Below are 14,160 nucleotides of genomic sequence, written 5' to 3' on the forward strand. Positions count from 1 at the left end.
CCTATACTCTTGTTTAAAGTGAAAATATTGTTTGGGAGAAAAAACTCTTGGTTAGAAAAGTTCGTGTAAATCAGACACTCAATAGCTAATTGTCTCATCAAGGATGATGCATTTAAAAAATTACTCCTTCCTCTGCCCCGTGCTCTGTGCTCATCCTCAGTGTCAAACTAAGGTAAATACTGAGGTGTTTTGGTAGGTTTGATTGAGCCTGAATAGCAAATTAGGCTTCTTGAGCCAAAGCCCTCCAGCGATAATGGACTGAATGCATTGTTTGCATCTTTGCTCTTGATCATTAAGGCTGGCAGATCTTTCTGAAACTAATGGCCTGCTTGTGTTCCACTTGATCAGTCGAGATATAGAATAGAATTAGATTAAGGAATTATTAACTTGTTAGAGGTTTGATACTTGCTATTTGGTGGTTGTTTGCACTTTATATATTGTTCATTGTATAATTGGGAATTTCTTTGTAAATGTTTGGTTTGCAGGCTGGTTGGAAGGAAAATCACGCAACATTCATGAGTGAACTAAAAAATCTTCAGGCTTCTGGACTGACTACTCTTGGTCAGGCTCTAAGATCCTCATTTGATTTGTTAAATCTCAATAGATTAATATCTGGAATAGACAACTATGGACAGGTAAAAAATAATTTGAGTGAGTACAGCTAATTTATTTTGGTGACTTGGGGTAAGAATTTAAAATTGGGCATGGCTACCAAGTTTTCTGCTCTTTTTTATAATGTCCAAAAGGAGGTCCATGTATCTTTTAAATACATACTTTAACAAAAATCGTTTTGGGGGAGTCTTTTATGTGGCTTGACCACAAAATATTTAAAATTGCCTACACATCAGATCATCAGCTATCATGGGCTGAATACATTGCTGAGAATATTGGAACAAGACAATTGAAGAGAAACTTTCAGAGTCCTTAAGTCCCTCATCCCTCTCAATTCAATGAAAAAGCTCTAGTATAAGAGGAAGGCAGAATAGCATTTGCTGATGTTATCATTACACTTTCCCACTGTAGAAACTCTGCTCACAATAACCAGTCACTGGCCAGGTTGCAGAGCATAAGTCAGGATTCTGAATGATACCCGGGTATGGAGGATGCTGCCAGTATAATCCCTTTAATATCTTTCTTTTATGATTACTTGGAAAGCAGAGGGAGAGGGGGATTTGGATGTTATAGTTTGGGGAGTTCCTGAATTATAAGAATTCCTCAGTTTATTCTGAATGTTACCTCTGCAGGGATTGTTATTTTGATTCCCACCCACTTCAGTCCCTAATCTTTTCCTTCTTATTTATCCAGGCAAATTTTATCACACACTTGAAAGATCACAGGCGAGGCAAATGTAAAAGTTGAAATACAATGGAGGCAAATGTAAAAGTTGAAATACAATGCTATTACTTTACACAGCTCTAATACTTTTAAAATGTATTTTAGGGGAGAAATCCATTTTTTTTAGAACCATCTATTTTAATTACCATCACAGATGGAAACAAGTTAACAAGTACTGCTGGTGTTCAAGAAGAGGTGAGATTTCTTTTTTTCAAATTTCATTTAAATGGCAGAGAACATGCAGCTATTTCAGTTAAGAATAAGTTTGAGCAAACGTTCCATCTTGGTAATCCTTGAAAGATTGCCTCATTTTATTGAGGACATCAAAGAAAAGTGAACTCCATAACCCTTGAACTGATTCATTTTTGCATGGGTTGTTATGATGAAACTTTTCCAATTTTGCCTTATCAGCTTCATCTGCCTTTGAATTCTCCTCTGCCTGGAAGTGAACTAACCAAAGAACCTTTTCGTTGGGATCAAAGGTTATTTGCCCTGGTGTTGCGTTTGCCTGGATTGGCTTCTACTGAACCAGAGCAGCTAGGGAGTGTACCAACTGATGAATCTGCCATTACACAGATGTGTGAAGTCACAGGAGGTATTGGCAATATTTACTATTTCTAAAGGAAAAATTCAGGGCAGCAGAGTACCATTTTTCTTAAATGCCACATCCAGTCTTTACTTCTTTTCCTTCCGAATCTTTCAACTCTGCTGCTTAAGCTCATCATTAGTGGGATGTCTGCTGCCAGTGTACTTTTGATTATTTCAAGTTGTATTTTAGGATTTCAGATGCTTGTATTGTTAAGTAGTGTTTTATTTGATCAAACTTGTACTATTTGTCTTTCCTTCTGGTATAGGTCGCTCCTACTGTGTTAGAACACAGAGAATGTTGAATCAGTGTTTAGAATCTTTAGTTCAAAAAGTTCAGAGTGGTGTAGTTATTAACTTTGAAAAAACGGGACCAGATCCACTTCCTATTGGAGAAGGTACGGTAGATAACCTTTTTTTTTTTTAACCTTAAAGTGTTATTATAGGAGAGTGATCTGAAATTGAGAAAACATTGAACTAATCACAGTAGACACGGTCTTCACTAGCCACACACAATCAAGTGGTTACAAACATCCATCCAAACAACTACCATTCATTCATTGCCTGTGGATACATTTCAGGTAGCCAAATTCTAGCTTTAATTCAATGTCAAATATTCCTCAGAAAATTCTCCCTTTTCCCTACCCATTTCATATTCCAGGTCCCAGTCTTGGGATGACGCTGAATTCTTCACTTCTCTATTCATGAAATATCTGGAGATTGACTAGAGAGTGCCATTTAACCAGCCATCTGCTTTTGGTCTTGTGAGCGCCAAACGTGCCAAGCTATCTTGATGAGATCTGTGAATGTTTAGCCAGGAACTGCTAATATCCTATAAGATCCTACACCAGTATTTTCCTGGCCACTTTTTAACTGCAGAACCTTTTCTCTTCAAATGAGATTTTATGGAAACTTCAACATCTCAAAATATGAAAGCTGGGCTACTTTTGTATTGGGAAAGGGAATCATACCCCATTGCACGGCTTCCTCAGAGCTCTGTTCCAGGCCATCGCTTCTCCTCATTCCTGTTGGTTCACACACACACATACATACATATGTGTACCTAGACTCCATCATCACCACAGTGCTTGCCTGATCTGATCCATACATTTTAATCGCTGTGGCCACAATTAGTGGTAGCTGCCTGGAGAAGCAAAGGGAGTAAGTGCAAAGGGGCAGAAAGACCCACATTTCTTGCTGAAGCAGTGGATCCTGTGGTTCCTGACCTTTTTGCTATTTAGTCCCCAGAACCCTTTGAGAAGCTATTAGAAAAAGTAGAGACCCCTCTCCCCAGGAGAATGGACATGGGCAACACATACACACATAATTTTGTGTTTCATTTCAGGGGTTCTTGGACTCCAATTTAAAAACACCTGCTGTAGGGACTTCCCTGGCAGTTCAGTGGTTAAGACTCCGGGCTTTCACTGCCAAGCGCTCAGGTTCTATCCCTGGTCAGGGAACTTAGATCCCACATGCCACGTGGCCAAAAAAAAAAAAAAAAAAAACCAAAACCAAAACAACAACAACAACAAAACACCTGCTGTAGAAGACTGAGGCTTCACAGCCCATTTTAAAGTAATTAAATTAGTTGTAAAGGAAGGACATGTTATATTGGTAACGATTGACCACTCAGGTCTATAATTTTGTGTTCATTACCTTCATGTGAACGGGGAACTTTCCTACTGAAAACCAATTAGGTGGTGTCACGTAAATAGCTCAGACATTCTTTCTTGCTCCATTTCCCCTTTGTCCAGGGTTCTTAACCTTTGAGATTCTGATGAAAACTAAGAACTTTCTCCTCAGAAAAATGCACATCCCCAGAATTGTGATCTCAACTTTAGAGGGGGCGTCTTGGTCCCCTGAAGCACTACATGTATTCTCTAGAGCTCCATGGGCCGCAGTAAATCCCCTGCTCTAAAGTAATTACTTGTTTAAAGTAATGCTTAAGTAAATCAAATGATATTGAAGAAAAAAATGAGACTCAAATCACTAACACATATCTTTTACAAATATAATTTAGACTAATAAATCATCCCATTAAAGTTTATGTAGCTCTGTCTTGCCCTGTTTTCCGGGGGCAAATGAAATATGCTAGTTCAAATAATTAAAATGCATTCAGGATATATTATTCAGCATTATACGATGCCCAGTTTCCATGGGATTTTAATGATGGGATGGGAAAACTATAATGAATTAGTCCACATAAACGTGATGCATTTGCTTTGTGTTCCCTCCCCAACTATATACATAGATTGTGTTGTCAGCATTCCTTCTACCTTTTGGTGAATTTGCCTTTGTGGTCATTGGGTCTAACTGTTTAGTAAAGAATACTTTTTTTCATCTGTTGGAAATAGAAAATCTAAATAGAATTTATGACCTATTTTGTCAGATTCAAAAATGTAAAACTATACCAGGGAATGAAAAATTTCATTTGCCTAATTTGGAAAAATAACTGTTGTGGTTTAGTGTGTTTAATTTATGTGTCCAAATCTCAGAAAATTTAAAACTAACTTTGTAACAGTTTTCCGTATAACTACATATTTTGGTTGTAATTAAGGAATTGGGGGACAGGATGTTGGATTAGAGGGGATGGATTAGATGATGAAAAGAGTTGCTAGAGAGAACATTCAGAAATCCTAGTAGAGTCACTTTTTACTTCCATCTTTCATGAATCACTGTTTTGGTTTTGTTTTATACTTTGCTTTTAACTGAAAAATCTGTACAAGAAGATCAGAGGCTGTGAAAGGAAATTCATGCCTTAGTCTGTCTTTTGTTTAACTTTTAGATGGACTTATGGATTCATCCAGGCCAAGCAATTCATTTGCTGCTCAACCATGGCATAGCTGTCATAAGCTCATTTATGTGCGACCTAACTCTAAGACTGGTGTTCCTGTTGGACATTGGCCAATTCCAGAATCTTTTTGGCCAGATCAGAATTTACCTTCACTAGTAAGTGTCATAAAACAAAAAGGTAAACATCATTCTGGATTTTCAATTAGTTGATTGCAGAGAACCTTTTAAAATAGCTTGGAAGCTTTTAAGTTGTGCTTTCTATTTCTTACTGGAAAGTCTAGCTTGTACCTAAAAGCAAGAGAGGGCCTCCTTTCTGTTCTGGCATTCTTTCTTTCAGTTGCCTTTGCCACTTGACCTGCCCTCTTCAGATGTTAAAATATTGTTATTTTTGATGCTGTTGCAATCTGTGACTTGGTTTTTATTTCAGGGCCAGAGCCGCTGACTTGATTTACATGGTAAACACAATCTCTAAAAAAGGGCAGGCATTGGTTTTCATGTACATCCCCTGGAAATTAGAACTTAGTTTGCACCTTGTATAGGTTCTAGAAACATATTCAAAGCAGAGGTCATTCTCCTTCCTCCGAGGGAGCCATTAGACATGTAGTGGGACTTTGTGGGCCTACTTCTCAGGTTTTTGTAATCAGTGGACTTGAGTTCCTCGGCAATGCACCTTTCAACAATGGGTAATTAAGCAATATTTTTTAAATGATCTCTAAGCAAGGGTTTATCTTTTTGTTCACTGTATTTGGTGGAAGAGGGTTTGATATTGTAGTGGCTCCTAGCACCACATGTATTGGCTTGGGAGGGGGAAAGGCGCAGTATCTAGTAATAAGGGAAACCATATGAAACCCACTCTCCCTTTCATCGTCCTCCCTCCCCGCAGCCAATATAAAAAGGCCAGAGTAATCCTTGAGGGACAGAGGGGGCACAAAAAGGTCACTGCTCTTCCAGCACCTTCTTGGTTCAGCTAATCTATAGTCTATCTAGGTTTTAGACATTTCTGACATGAACTGCAGTTTCTCCTGGATTGCTATTTTGAGGCTCCTGCATTTTTTTCAAAGGTGGCCACAAAAGGCCTGAATGTACGACTGAAGAGCCATCTTCAGCCCCTTCAGCCGTGTGTGAGGCTCTGTCTCCTAATCCTGTCCCTTGGGGCACCAAGGTGGCACGCTTGTCAAACCTCAGGGCCCAGTTACTCTCAGCCCCTTCAAACCCCAGACTGAATGTTTTCGTTACAAACTTGCTTCATTATTGCTGGTGACAGGGTTTCACTCATGTCTTTTTTTTTATGAAGTTCTATTTTTTTTAATTAATTTATTTTATTTTTTGGCTGCGTTGGGTCTTCGTTGCTGCGCGTGGGCTTTCTCTAGTTGCAGCGAGCGGGGGCTACTCTTCATTGTGGTGCGTGGCCTTCTCATTGCGGTGGCTTCTCTTGTTGCGGAGCACGGGCTCTAGGTGCGCAGGCTCAGTAGTTGTGGCACGTGGGCTCAGTAGTTGTGGCTCGCGGGCTCTAGAGTGCAGGCTCAGTAGTTGTGGTGCACGGACTTAGTTGCTCCGCAGCATGTGGGATCTTTCCGGACCAGGGCTCGAACCCATGTCGCCTGCACTGGCAGGCAGATTCTTAACGACTGTGCCACCGGGGAAGTCCCCACTCATGTTTTTTCATAGATTTAAATCTAATAAGCCAGATATATTTTGCAAGTTTGATTAAAATAAAAAACTTTTTAAAAACTAGAAAGAAGGAATTTTAGGAAACTCACACATAGCTCGTAGCTTCAGCTTTAAAAGCACATTGGAAGGCTATTTTTCTCAGCTTCCAAAACATCTTGTAGGTTTGTAAATCATAAAGCCAAATGAGCAAGGTTTTCCCTTTTATGAAGGAAACAGGTGTTTTGTCGTATTCACATCAGCCTTACAGATCTCTCAGCAAGAGTAGGTAGAGCTACATCTCACTCTTGACCCTGGAACTTGTCCTAAATCTTTTTCTCTCCATTCGCCCTTGCTGCCACCATTTCTCTCTCTGGTGCTCTCCATCTCCACAAGCTAAAGCCATTAATAACATGGCTGCTCCATCAATCTGCTCTGGTACCCCAGGTACACGGGCCTTTCAGCCCAGCCAAAAGCATCCCCAGCTCTAGCTGTTCAAGGAAGTGTGTGGGTGTGAGAAATGTTATAAAAATTCAGCTGCAAAGAAAATTTCAACCAGGCTCTGGAGTTGTGACGGGCTCCTTTTCAGTCTCTATCTTGCCTTTTCCATGCCTTTACAGTTGTTCACCTTGCTTGTTAGTGGCTCCAACTCTGTCATTACCGCATTAGAAAACTTCATGGATTTCTTCTTTCCTAGCGGTGTCTGGCCTGTCTGAAACCTCATGGTACAAAGGAGTGAAGGGCAGGTAGTCCTTGGAGGTTGCAAAAGTGGATCTGAATTTCAGAGTTCTTAATATTCAAAGCAGTTTTATTTTTTACTTCCCTGAAACCGTAGTTATGAGTGTTATAATTTACCTTTCTCAATTCATCTTTCTCAAAACAGTAGTCTGTATCTCAGCGATGGTTTAACAAAACATAAAAGGGTTGCAGAATTATCAGAAATGTAAACTCTCTTGATAACGGATTATATTTTCCCCTCTTGTTTTTTAGCCTCCACGAACATCTCATCCTGTTGTGAGGTTCTCCTGTGTAGATTGTGAGCCAATGGTAATAGACAAACTTCCCTTTGACAAATATGAACTTGAACCTTCACCCTTAACTCAGTACATCCTGGAACGAAAGTCTCCCCATACCTGCTGGCAGGTACTTATCCTTTGTTGTCAGCCAAATGTCTGGAACCACTCTGAGATCTTTGAATTGTTTTAAGAAGTTTCAAAGGTTAATCTGGGAATAGTCGAGCTGAGTCTGTTGATAATGTTTCTCACAAATGCTGTCAAATAAGCAACAAGGCCAAGCAAATAATTTCAGACTGATATGAATCACTAGCCTACCGTACACTGCCATTTAAGGAAGTATGATCTGATGAAACCTATGTGTTTGAGGATTTGGAAGACTCCCCGAAAGCCTATCCAGGGACCCCAGGTTAAGAATCCCTTACCTAGGGATTTCCCTGGTGGTCCAGTGGTAAAGAATATGCCTTCCAATGCAGGGGACGCGGGTTCAATCCCTGGTCGGGGAACTAAGATCCCACATGCCGTGGGGCAGCTAAGCCCGTGAGCCACAACTACTGAGCTCGTGTGCCTCAATGAGAGAGCCCGCGTGCCGCAAACTACAGAACCCATGTGCCCTGGAGCCTGTATGCCACAACTAGAGAGAAGCCTGTGCACCGTAACAAAAAGATCCCTCATGCCTCAACAAAGATCCCGTGTGCCACAACTAAGACCCAACGCAGCCAAAAAACATAAGGAAAATAAATAAATTTTAAAAAAAGAATCCCTAACCTAAATGATGTAATCCTATTCAGCTATGGATTCTTCAGCTGAAGCAATGTTCTCAGTCCTTATTGTGAACTTGACAGATTGGAAGTACAAGATTTTTTTCTTAATTAAAAAAAATATTTAAAAATTTAATTTTTAAAATTGGGATGCAGAATCTTAGTTTCCTGACCAGGGATCGAACCCGTGCCCCCTGCAGTGGAAGTGCGGAGCCCTAGCCACTGGACCGCCAGGGAATTCCCAGTACAAGATATTTTTGACCAAAAAATAAATAAATAAATAAGCCTGAAACTACTTTATGTATTTGTGTAATGTAATCAAACCCTTCTTCCTGTAGTACAAACCACATTGGTGAGTGTAGTGTGGATTTTCCTTGGATGAAGCAAATGCACAGGCAAATGCACATACACTGGCTCTTCCAAGGGTTATACTTCAGCTGGAAGGGCTTGCTGATTTGTTAGTAGACTCACCTTTGGATTTTAATTTGTGAAAATCCGGGCGTGGCAGTCACAGCCTTTTTAGTTGAATATAATAAGGAAGCCCTACACTGTAAGGATATTTGTTCTGTTTCTAAACTACAGCACCGTATAGCAATCAGTAATTGTTAGGTTCTACTTACACAAAAAACACTTTCAGACTGCCATCTGTTTCATCCTAAAATGCGAAATCATTGCTACTAGTTGCCTTTAAGCTACTTGAATTCTCCAAAGATGCTAAAACTGGGTAGAAAAAAAAGGAACAGGCATAAAGCAAGGATGGAAAAGTGCAAGAAACAGAATGATCTCATAAATATAATATTGAGCGAAAGAAGCCAGACATAAAAGATCACATATCATATGATTCGACTTTATATAGTTCAAAAAGAGGTAAGACTGCCTGACTCTGTTAAAGGTCGGGACAGTGATTTCTCTTGGGGGTACAGAGTAGTGACCAGAAAAAGACACGAGGGGGTTTCTGGTTAGGTTCTATTTCTTGATCTGGGTGCTGATGACACACGTGCATTCATTTTTGAACATTCATTGAACTGTATACTTATAATTCATGCACTTTTTTGAACGTATGTTTATATTTCAATAAAATACACCAAAAATGTGCTAGAAATGTAGAGATAGGGATGATAGAATGCTAAGTTAAAATCAAGACAGAGGCTTGAATTTATGAATTGAAAAACATTTTGGAATAAAAGCAAATAAAATTATAAATTATACTTCCTCCCTAAATGAAACCCTCTTTTCTATATGGCACCTTCCTTGTAAATCTCCAGAGGAACTTCAGAAATCCTTAAGATCCCTGCAGCACCCCTCAAATATGCCATATGTCTTTCTCTTGCATCTTACGTTACTTTGGTTTAGAGTAGTTTAATGCGATGAATTAGTGGGAGTGAAAAAGAATAAGATGAACCAGGAGCTGGGAAATTTGGCAAAATCATAATGGAGACTGGATTCTAACCCTAGCTCTGCCACCAGCTATGTGGTCTGGGATCAGACACTTTCTCTAGACTAGATGGTCTCTAATGATCCCTTTGAACCCCCAAATTCTATGAATTTGCAGGTGATAAGAAATTTGGAAAAACTCAGGGTGCTTATGGGAAGGAAGGTAGGTATGAAGGTGGGAAGGGAGGGAGTAAAGACAGAAAGGGAGTGAGAAAGGAACAAAAAACAGTGCTTTGGGGCTTCCCTGGTGGCGCAGTGGTTGAGAATCCGCCTGCCGATGCAGGGGACACGGGTTCGTGCCCCGGTCCGGGAAGATCCCACGTGCCGCTGAGTGACTGGGCCCATGAGCCATGGCCGCTGAGCCTGCGCGTCCGGAGCCTGTGCTCCGCAACGGGAGAGGCCACAACGGTGAGAGGCCCGCGTACCACAAAAAAAAAAAAAACAGTGCTTTTCCTTTTGGGGGAATTACAGGTCTGATCCTTGCTGGCCGTAACTTTTTTATCCTTTATGATGATTTTCCCCCTTTTCTATTATACACACTTAGGAAACTGGAGGAAATCCAACATGTTTTATTACAATTATCTGTTTCTATTAAGGTTCAGATTAAGACATGAAATCTAGTAGGTGAGTCATGTTTTAGCACACTCCATTTTTTTGTGGAGGCATCCATTGCATAGGAAGGGTTTATTCTTAGCTACAGCTAAGCATAGCAAGAATTTAGTGAACTGGTAGGTGATATGGCTGGTACCAAGAATTAGCAAAGTAAGTGGGTTCTGTTCACCATCAGGGTTTGACTTTTGTCTTAAATAATCCTGCTGAAGGGCTGTAGGAAAGGTAAAGGTCTAGGTCCCTAAAAGTACATACTGATGCCCTGATTTGGGCCAAAGAGTAAACATGGAGCACAAAGAAAACATGATAGCCAGAGGACTCCAGAAGAGCATATCAGGTCTATGGAACCTGACAATATAATACATATCAAATCAGGAATATCATTAAGGAATAAGATGTTAGTCATATGGAATAAAGATTAATGTTTTCATTTTTATTGAATGTTTGCTCCACCAGGATCATTTACAAGAGAAAGTGCTTTCCAGATTGAACCAAAGCATCTCCTTGCTCAATATAATTGCATCAAAATAATTATCACCAATGCCTGGCCTGTAACAGACTCCTCAATAAATATTTATTGGATGAAAAATGAATAAATGGGTAGGGGAATGGGGCATAAAAGGGAAGTAGAGCAAAACTTAATAGTAGTACACGTGAGTGTTAGCATAATCCTTTAAATGGGCTTTGTTTTTGTGATTGCATGCTTCAGGCATAGGGGCATGTTCCATTTTCCTAACAGTCTCCACTCTGGTCACCACTTGTTCTTTTGAGAAGTCAATTTGTTTTAATGGCTGGTATCACTTAGTGGTATTTCAGCCTTATTTTCCATCGTGCTAACCAAGTAAATATTTGGGTATTGTTGATGCAGCCTGTGGTCTCTGAATCGTTATTGCATAGTACGGTTTCATTTCTTAACGCAATTTGCAGAAGAATTGCAATCTGAACATTCTTCTTTAGTATGATATGTTTTGACATAAATATAGTGAAAGCACTATTCCCATTTTTAAATTACAATTAAATTGTGCCAGAGATGTCGGTGTGGAACGTTGCTGTGTTTAGTTTTACATAAAATCCTTATTGTCATAACTGTACATTACTTCACCGTCTTCTCAGGTATTTGTCACTAGCAGTGGAAAATACAATGAACTTGGATATCCATTTGGTTATTTAAAAGCCAGTACGACTTTAACTTGTGTAAACCTCTTTGTGATGCCGTACAACTACCCAGTTTTACTCCCTCTTTTAGGTAAGTCAAGTATATGCCATTTAGTCATCTTTGAAATACAACAAAAAAGAAAAATCGACAATGAACTAAGCATTTTAAATGTAGTCAAAGAGTAATGGATATCAGGATATATAAAAGTCTAAAAACTGATTTGGAAGAATAGAATTTGTATCCTGTTTTCTGTTTTGTTCATTTTCCTTTCGTTGTTTTTACATCAAACAGAAGAGACTCTTCACCTGGGGGGGGGGGCGTGATTCTTATGCTGCTCTTTGGGTTGCGAGCTCCAATGCTGTCACCCCTCTTCTCTCCAGTTTTAAGTGCACTTGGCTTTTGGTAAACTAGTTTGGACCCCCCAAAGTTGATTGGGGTTAACACTTCAAGAATCTGGTGGTTTTCTTCAGAAAATAGGGCTTCCGTGGGGCTGTTGGCTTGCACTAAGTTCCTCCACAAAAGAATATTGAATGCTCTTGAGGCGTGTGTTTTAGGCAGAGTAGCAAGTTAAGGAAATAGATACAAGAGTGAATTCTGCAATAACTGCAGTTGTAGAAGCTGTGGTTTCCATGGCAAGATTCTAAAAGGAACAACTCCAGAAGCTGTTACTCAGACATCACTGAAAATGTGTGTGATTTTTTTTTTCTCATTTAAAGAGCCACATCTGTTTAGAGTAATACAGTACCACACGGTATCTTTCTCTTTGTAAAGTTGTGAACATTTTTAGTTGCTGAGGTTTCTTAATTTTTGCAAAAAGGATCAAACCTTTACTAAGTTTTAATATAGTCATTGAAAGCATAGATTTTTATTGCTATCAATATTATATGTATTAAATGTCCTGAAAAAGCAATTCTTTTGAATGTTGCAAGTTAAGAAGGTTAAGAGTGGGTCATCATAAATGATTGTTTTAGATAGCCTATCTACTTTATTTCTTAGTCATATCTAAAAATATCTTCTAACAGGTGATTTTCACATATAGAATATATGTTATGTCTTTGAGATTAATAAGACTGCCAATAAAAAAGTACCTGTATTTTGTGGATTTATTTACCCTGTTTTCTTAAATGTACCTTTATGATCTCAAGTTTTCACAACTAAAAAGTGAAGGATCAAACTAGCTAATGTTCACTTAGACTGTTAATAGTATTATTTTTCTATTTTTTAAGTACACTTTTTATTTTGAGATAATTGTAGATTCACATGCGGTTGTAAGAAATAAGAGCGAGATGATACCAAAATCGCAGCCAACAGAGGCAAAAATAAACACATGGGACTATATCAAACTTAAAGATTTTTGTGCATCAAAGCATACAATAGAGAGAAAAGGCAACGTATGAAATGGGGAAAAGTTTGCAAATCTTATATCTGGTCATTTTGGCTAGGGGCTCTATCCACCCCTGCCTAGAGCATCATTATCCCTTTGCAAACATCCCAAACCAGAAACCCCAGAGGCATCTTTGATTCCTCCCCCTTCTCTGACCCCACACATCCACTTGAGGGCCACCCCATCCTTGACTCAGTTCCCATTCTTCCCTTTGGCTTCAAATATCCATTTCTAGGCTTCTCTATAACCTGTATCTTTCAAGGAGCATAGGGTTTTCACACCCTTTGAGGCTGAGGTTCTTGTGCCCCTGAATCCCAAACTTGGGTTTCATGTTGAGGTTCTGAAATAGCTTCCACCAATACTTCCACCATTACTTCAATTTCTGGATTGCGTAGCCTCCATGGTAATTAGCAGTCTGAACTGTAGGGCATAGCTGCCCGGATAATGAATCCTGGCTCTGCTGTTTGCTAGCTTTGTGACCCTGGATAAGATACTTAACCTCTCTGTGCCTCGGCTATTTCATCTGTAAAGTGGGAATAATAATAGTGCCTACCTCAAAAGGATTTAGTTGGGATTAAATGAATTAATAGAATTAAATTGCATCAAACTCACCTGGCAAACAGTAAGTGCTATTGTCTGATTAATAATACTATTGTCATTATTAATATCTAGGTTACCTTAGTAGCTCTTGAAGGTACTGTTATTCCATGCTAAGGATATAATATAAAGATATAGGACAGGGCTTCCCTGGTGGCGCAGTGGTTGGGAGTCCGCCTGCCGATGCGGGGGACATGCGTTCGTGCCCCGGTCCGGGAAGATCCCACATGCTGCGGAGCAGCTGGGCCCGTGAGCCATGGCCGCTGAGCCTGCGCGTCCGGAGCCTGTGCTCCGCAACGGGAGAGCCCACAGCAGTGAGAGGCCCGCGTACCGAAAAAAGAAAAAAAAGATATAGGACAGTTTTGCAGTTTTAGTAGGCAGGGCATTTAGTAAAAAGTCATGAAGTTAAGTCACACACACTTTATGATGTCTGGAACATCACTATAGTACTGCAGAGTACAATAACTGTCCATAAAAGTGACCCCTGTTTCCTCTTTACTAATTCAAGATTTCCATGAAAAGTAGTCAAGAAAAGTTTATTTAAGCATTAAAATTTACCTGGGATAGATAAGTGAGGCTTAATTGGATCAATGAGCTACCATAAGAATCATGTTAGTAGGGTGGTAGGTAACCAGATTATCACAGTTGGCAAGATTATCTCTCAGTCAGGAAATTAGGAACATTTTTTTTCTATTGAGGATCAGTAACTACAGAAAGTAAGGCATTTGTAGCAACTTGTCTTTTTTTTTCTTTTCTTAAGTATGCCACATTCAGTCACCTTTTTTTAAAAAAAAAATTAAGAACTGGGGACTTGTGTAAAAAATATAGTTCATCTCCATATTAAGA

The 14,160-nt window shown here is 39.5% G+C and overlaps 1 protein-coding gene across 2 annotated transcripts in view; it reads left to right on the plus strand.

Moving 5' to 3' along the window:
* The window catches only part of INTS6L (integrator complex subunit 6 like), a gene marked incomplete at its 5' end in the record, with an annotated part of 50,811 nt that overhangs the window by 21,358 nt on the left and 15,293 nt on the right, over positions 1–14,160 (plus strand). For both annotated transcript variants that reach the window (XM_082864454.1, XM_082864455.1), the window contains 7 exons: positions 486–635; positions 1,441–1,530; positions 1,747–1,930; positions 2,190–2,318; positions 4,706–4,869; positions 7,351–7,503; positions 11,291–11,423. In XM_082864454.1, coding sequence (XP_082720580.1) covers positions 486–635; positions 1,441–1,530; positions 1,747–1,930; positions 2,190–2,318; positions 4,706–4,869; positions 7,351–7,503; positions 11,291–11,423 — 1,003 coding nt within the window. The remainder of the gene's footprint in view (positions 1–485; positions 636–1,440; positions 1,531–1,746; positions 1,931–2,189; positions 2,319–4,705; positions 4,870–7,350; positions 7,504–11,290; positions 11,424–14,160) is intronic.

Source organism: Leucopleurus acutus, assembly GCF_964270905.1.
Source record: "Leucopleurus acutus genome assembly, chromosome: X".
Lineage (NCBI taxonomy): Eukaryota > Metazoa > Chordata > Mammalia > Artiodactyla > Delphinidae > Leucopleurus > Leucopleurus acutus.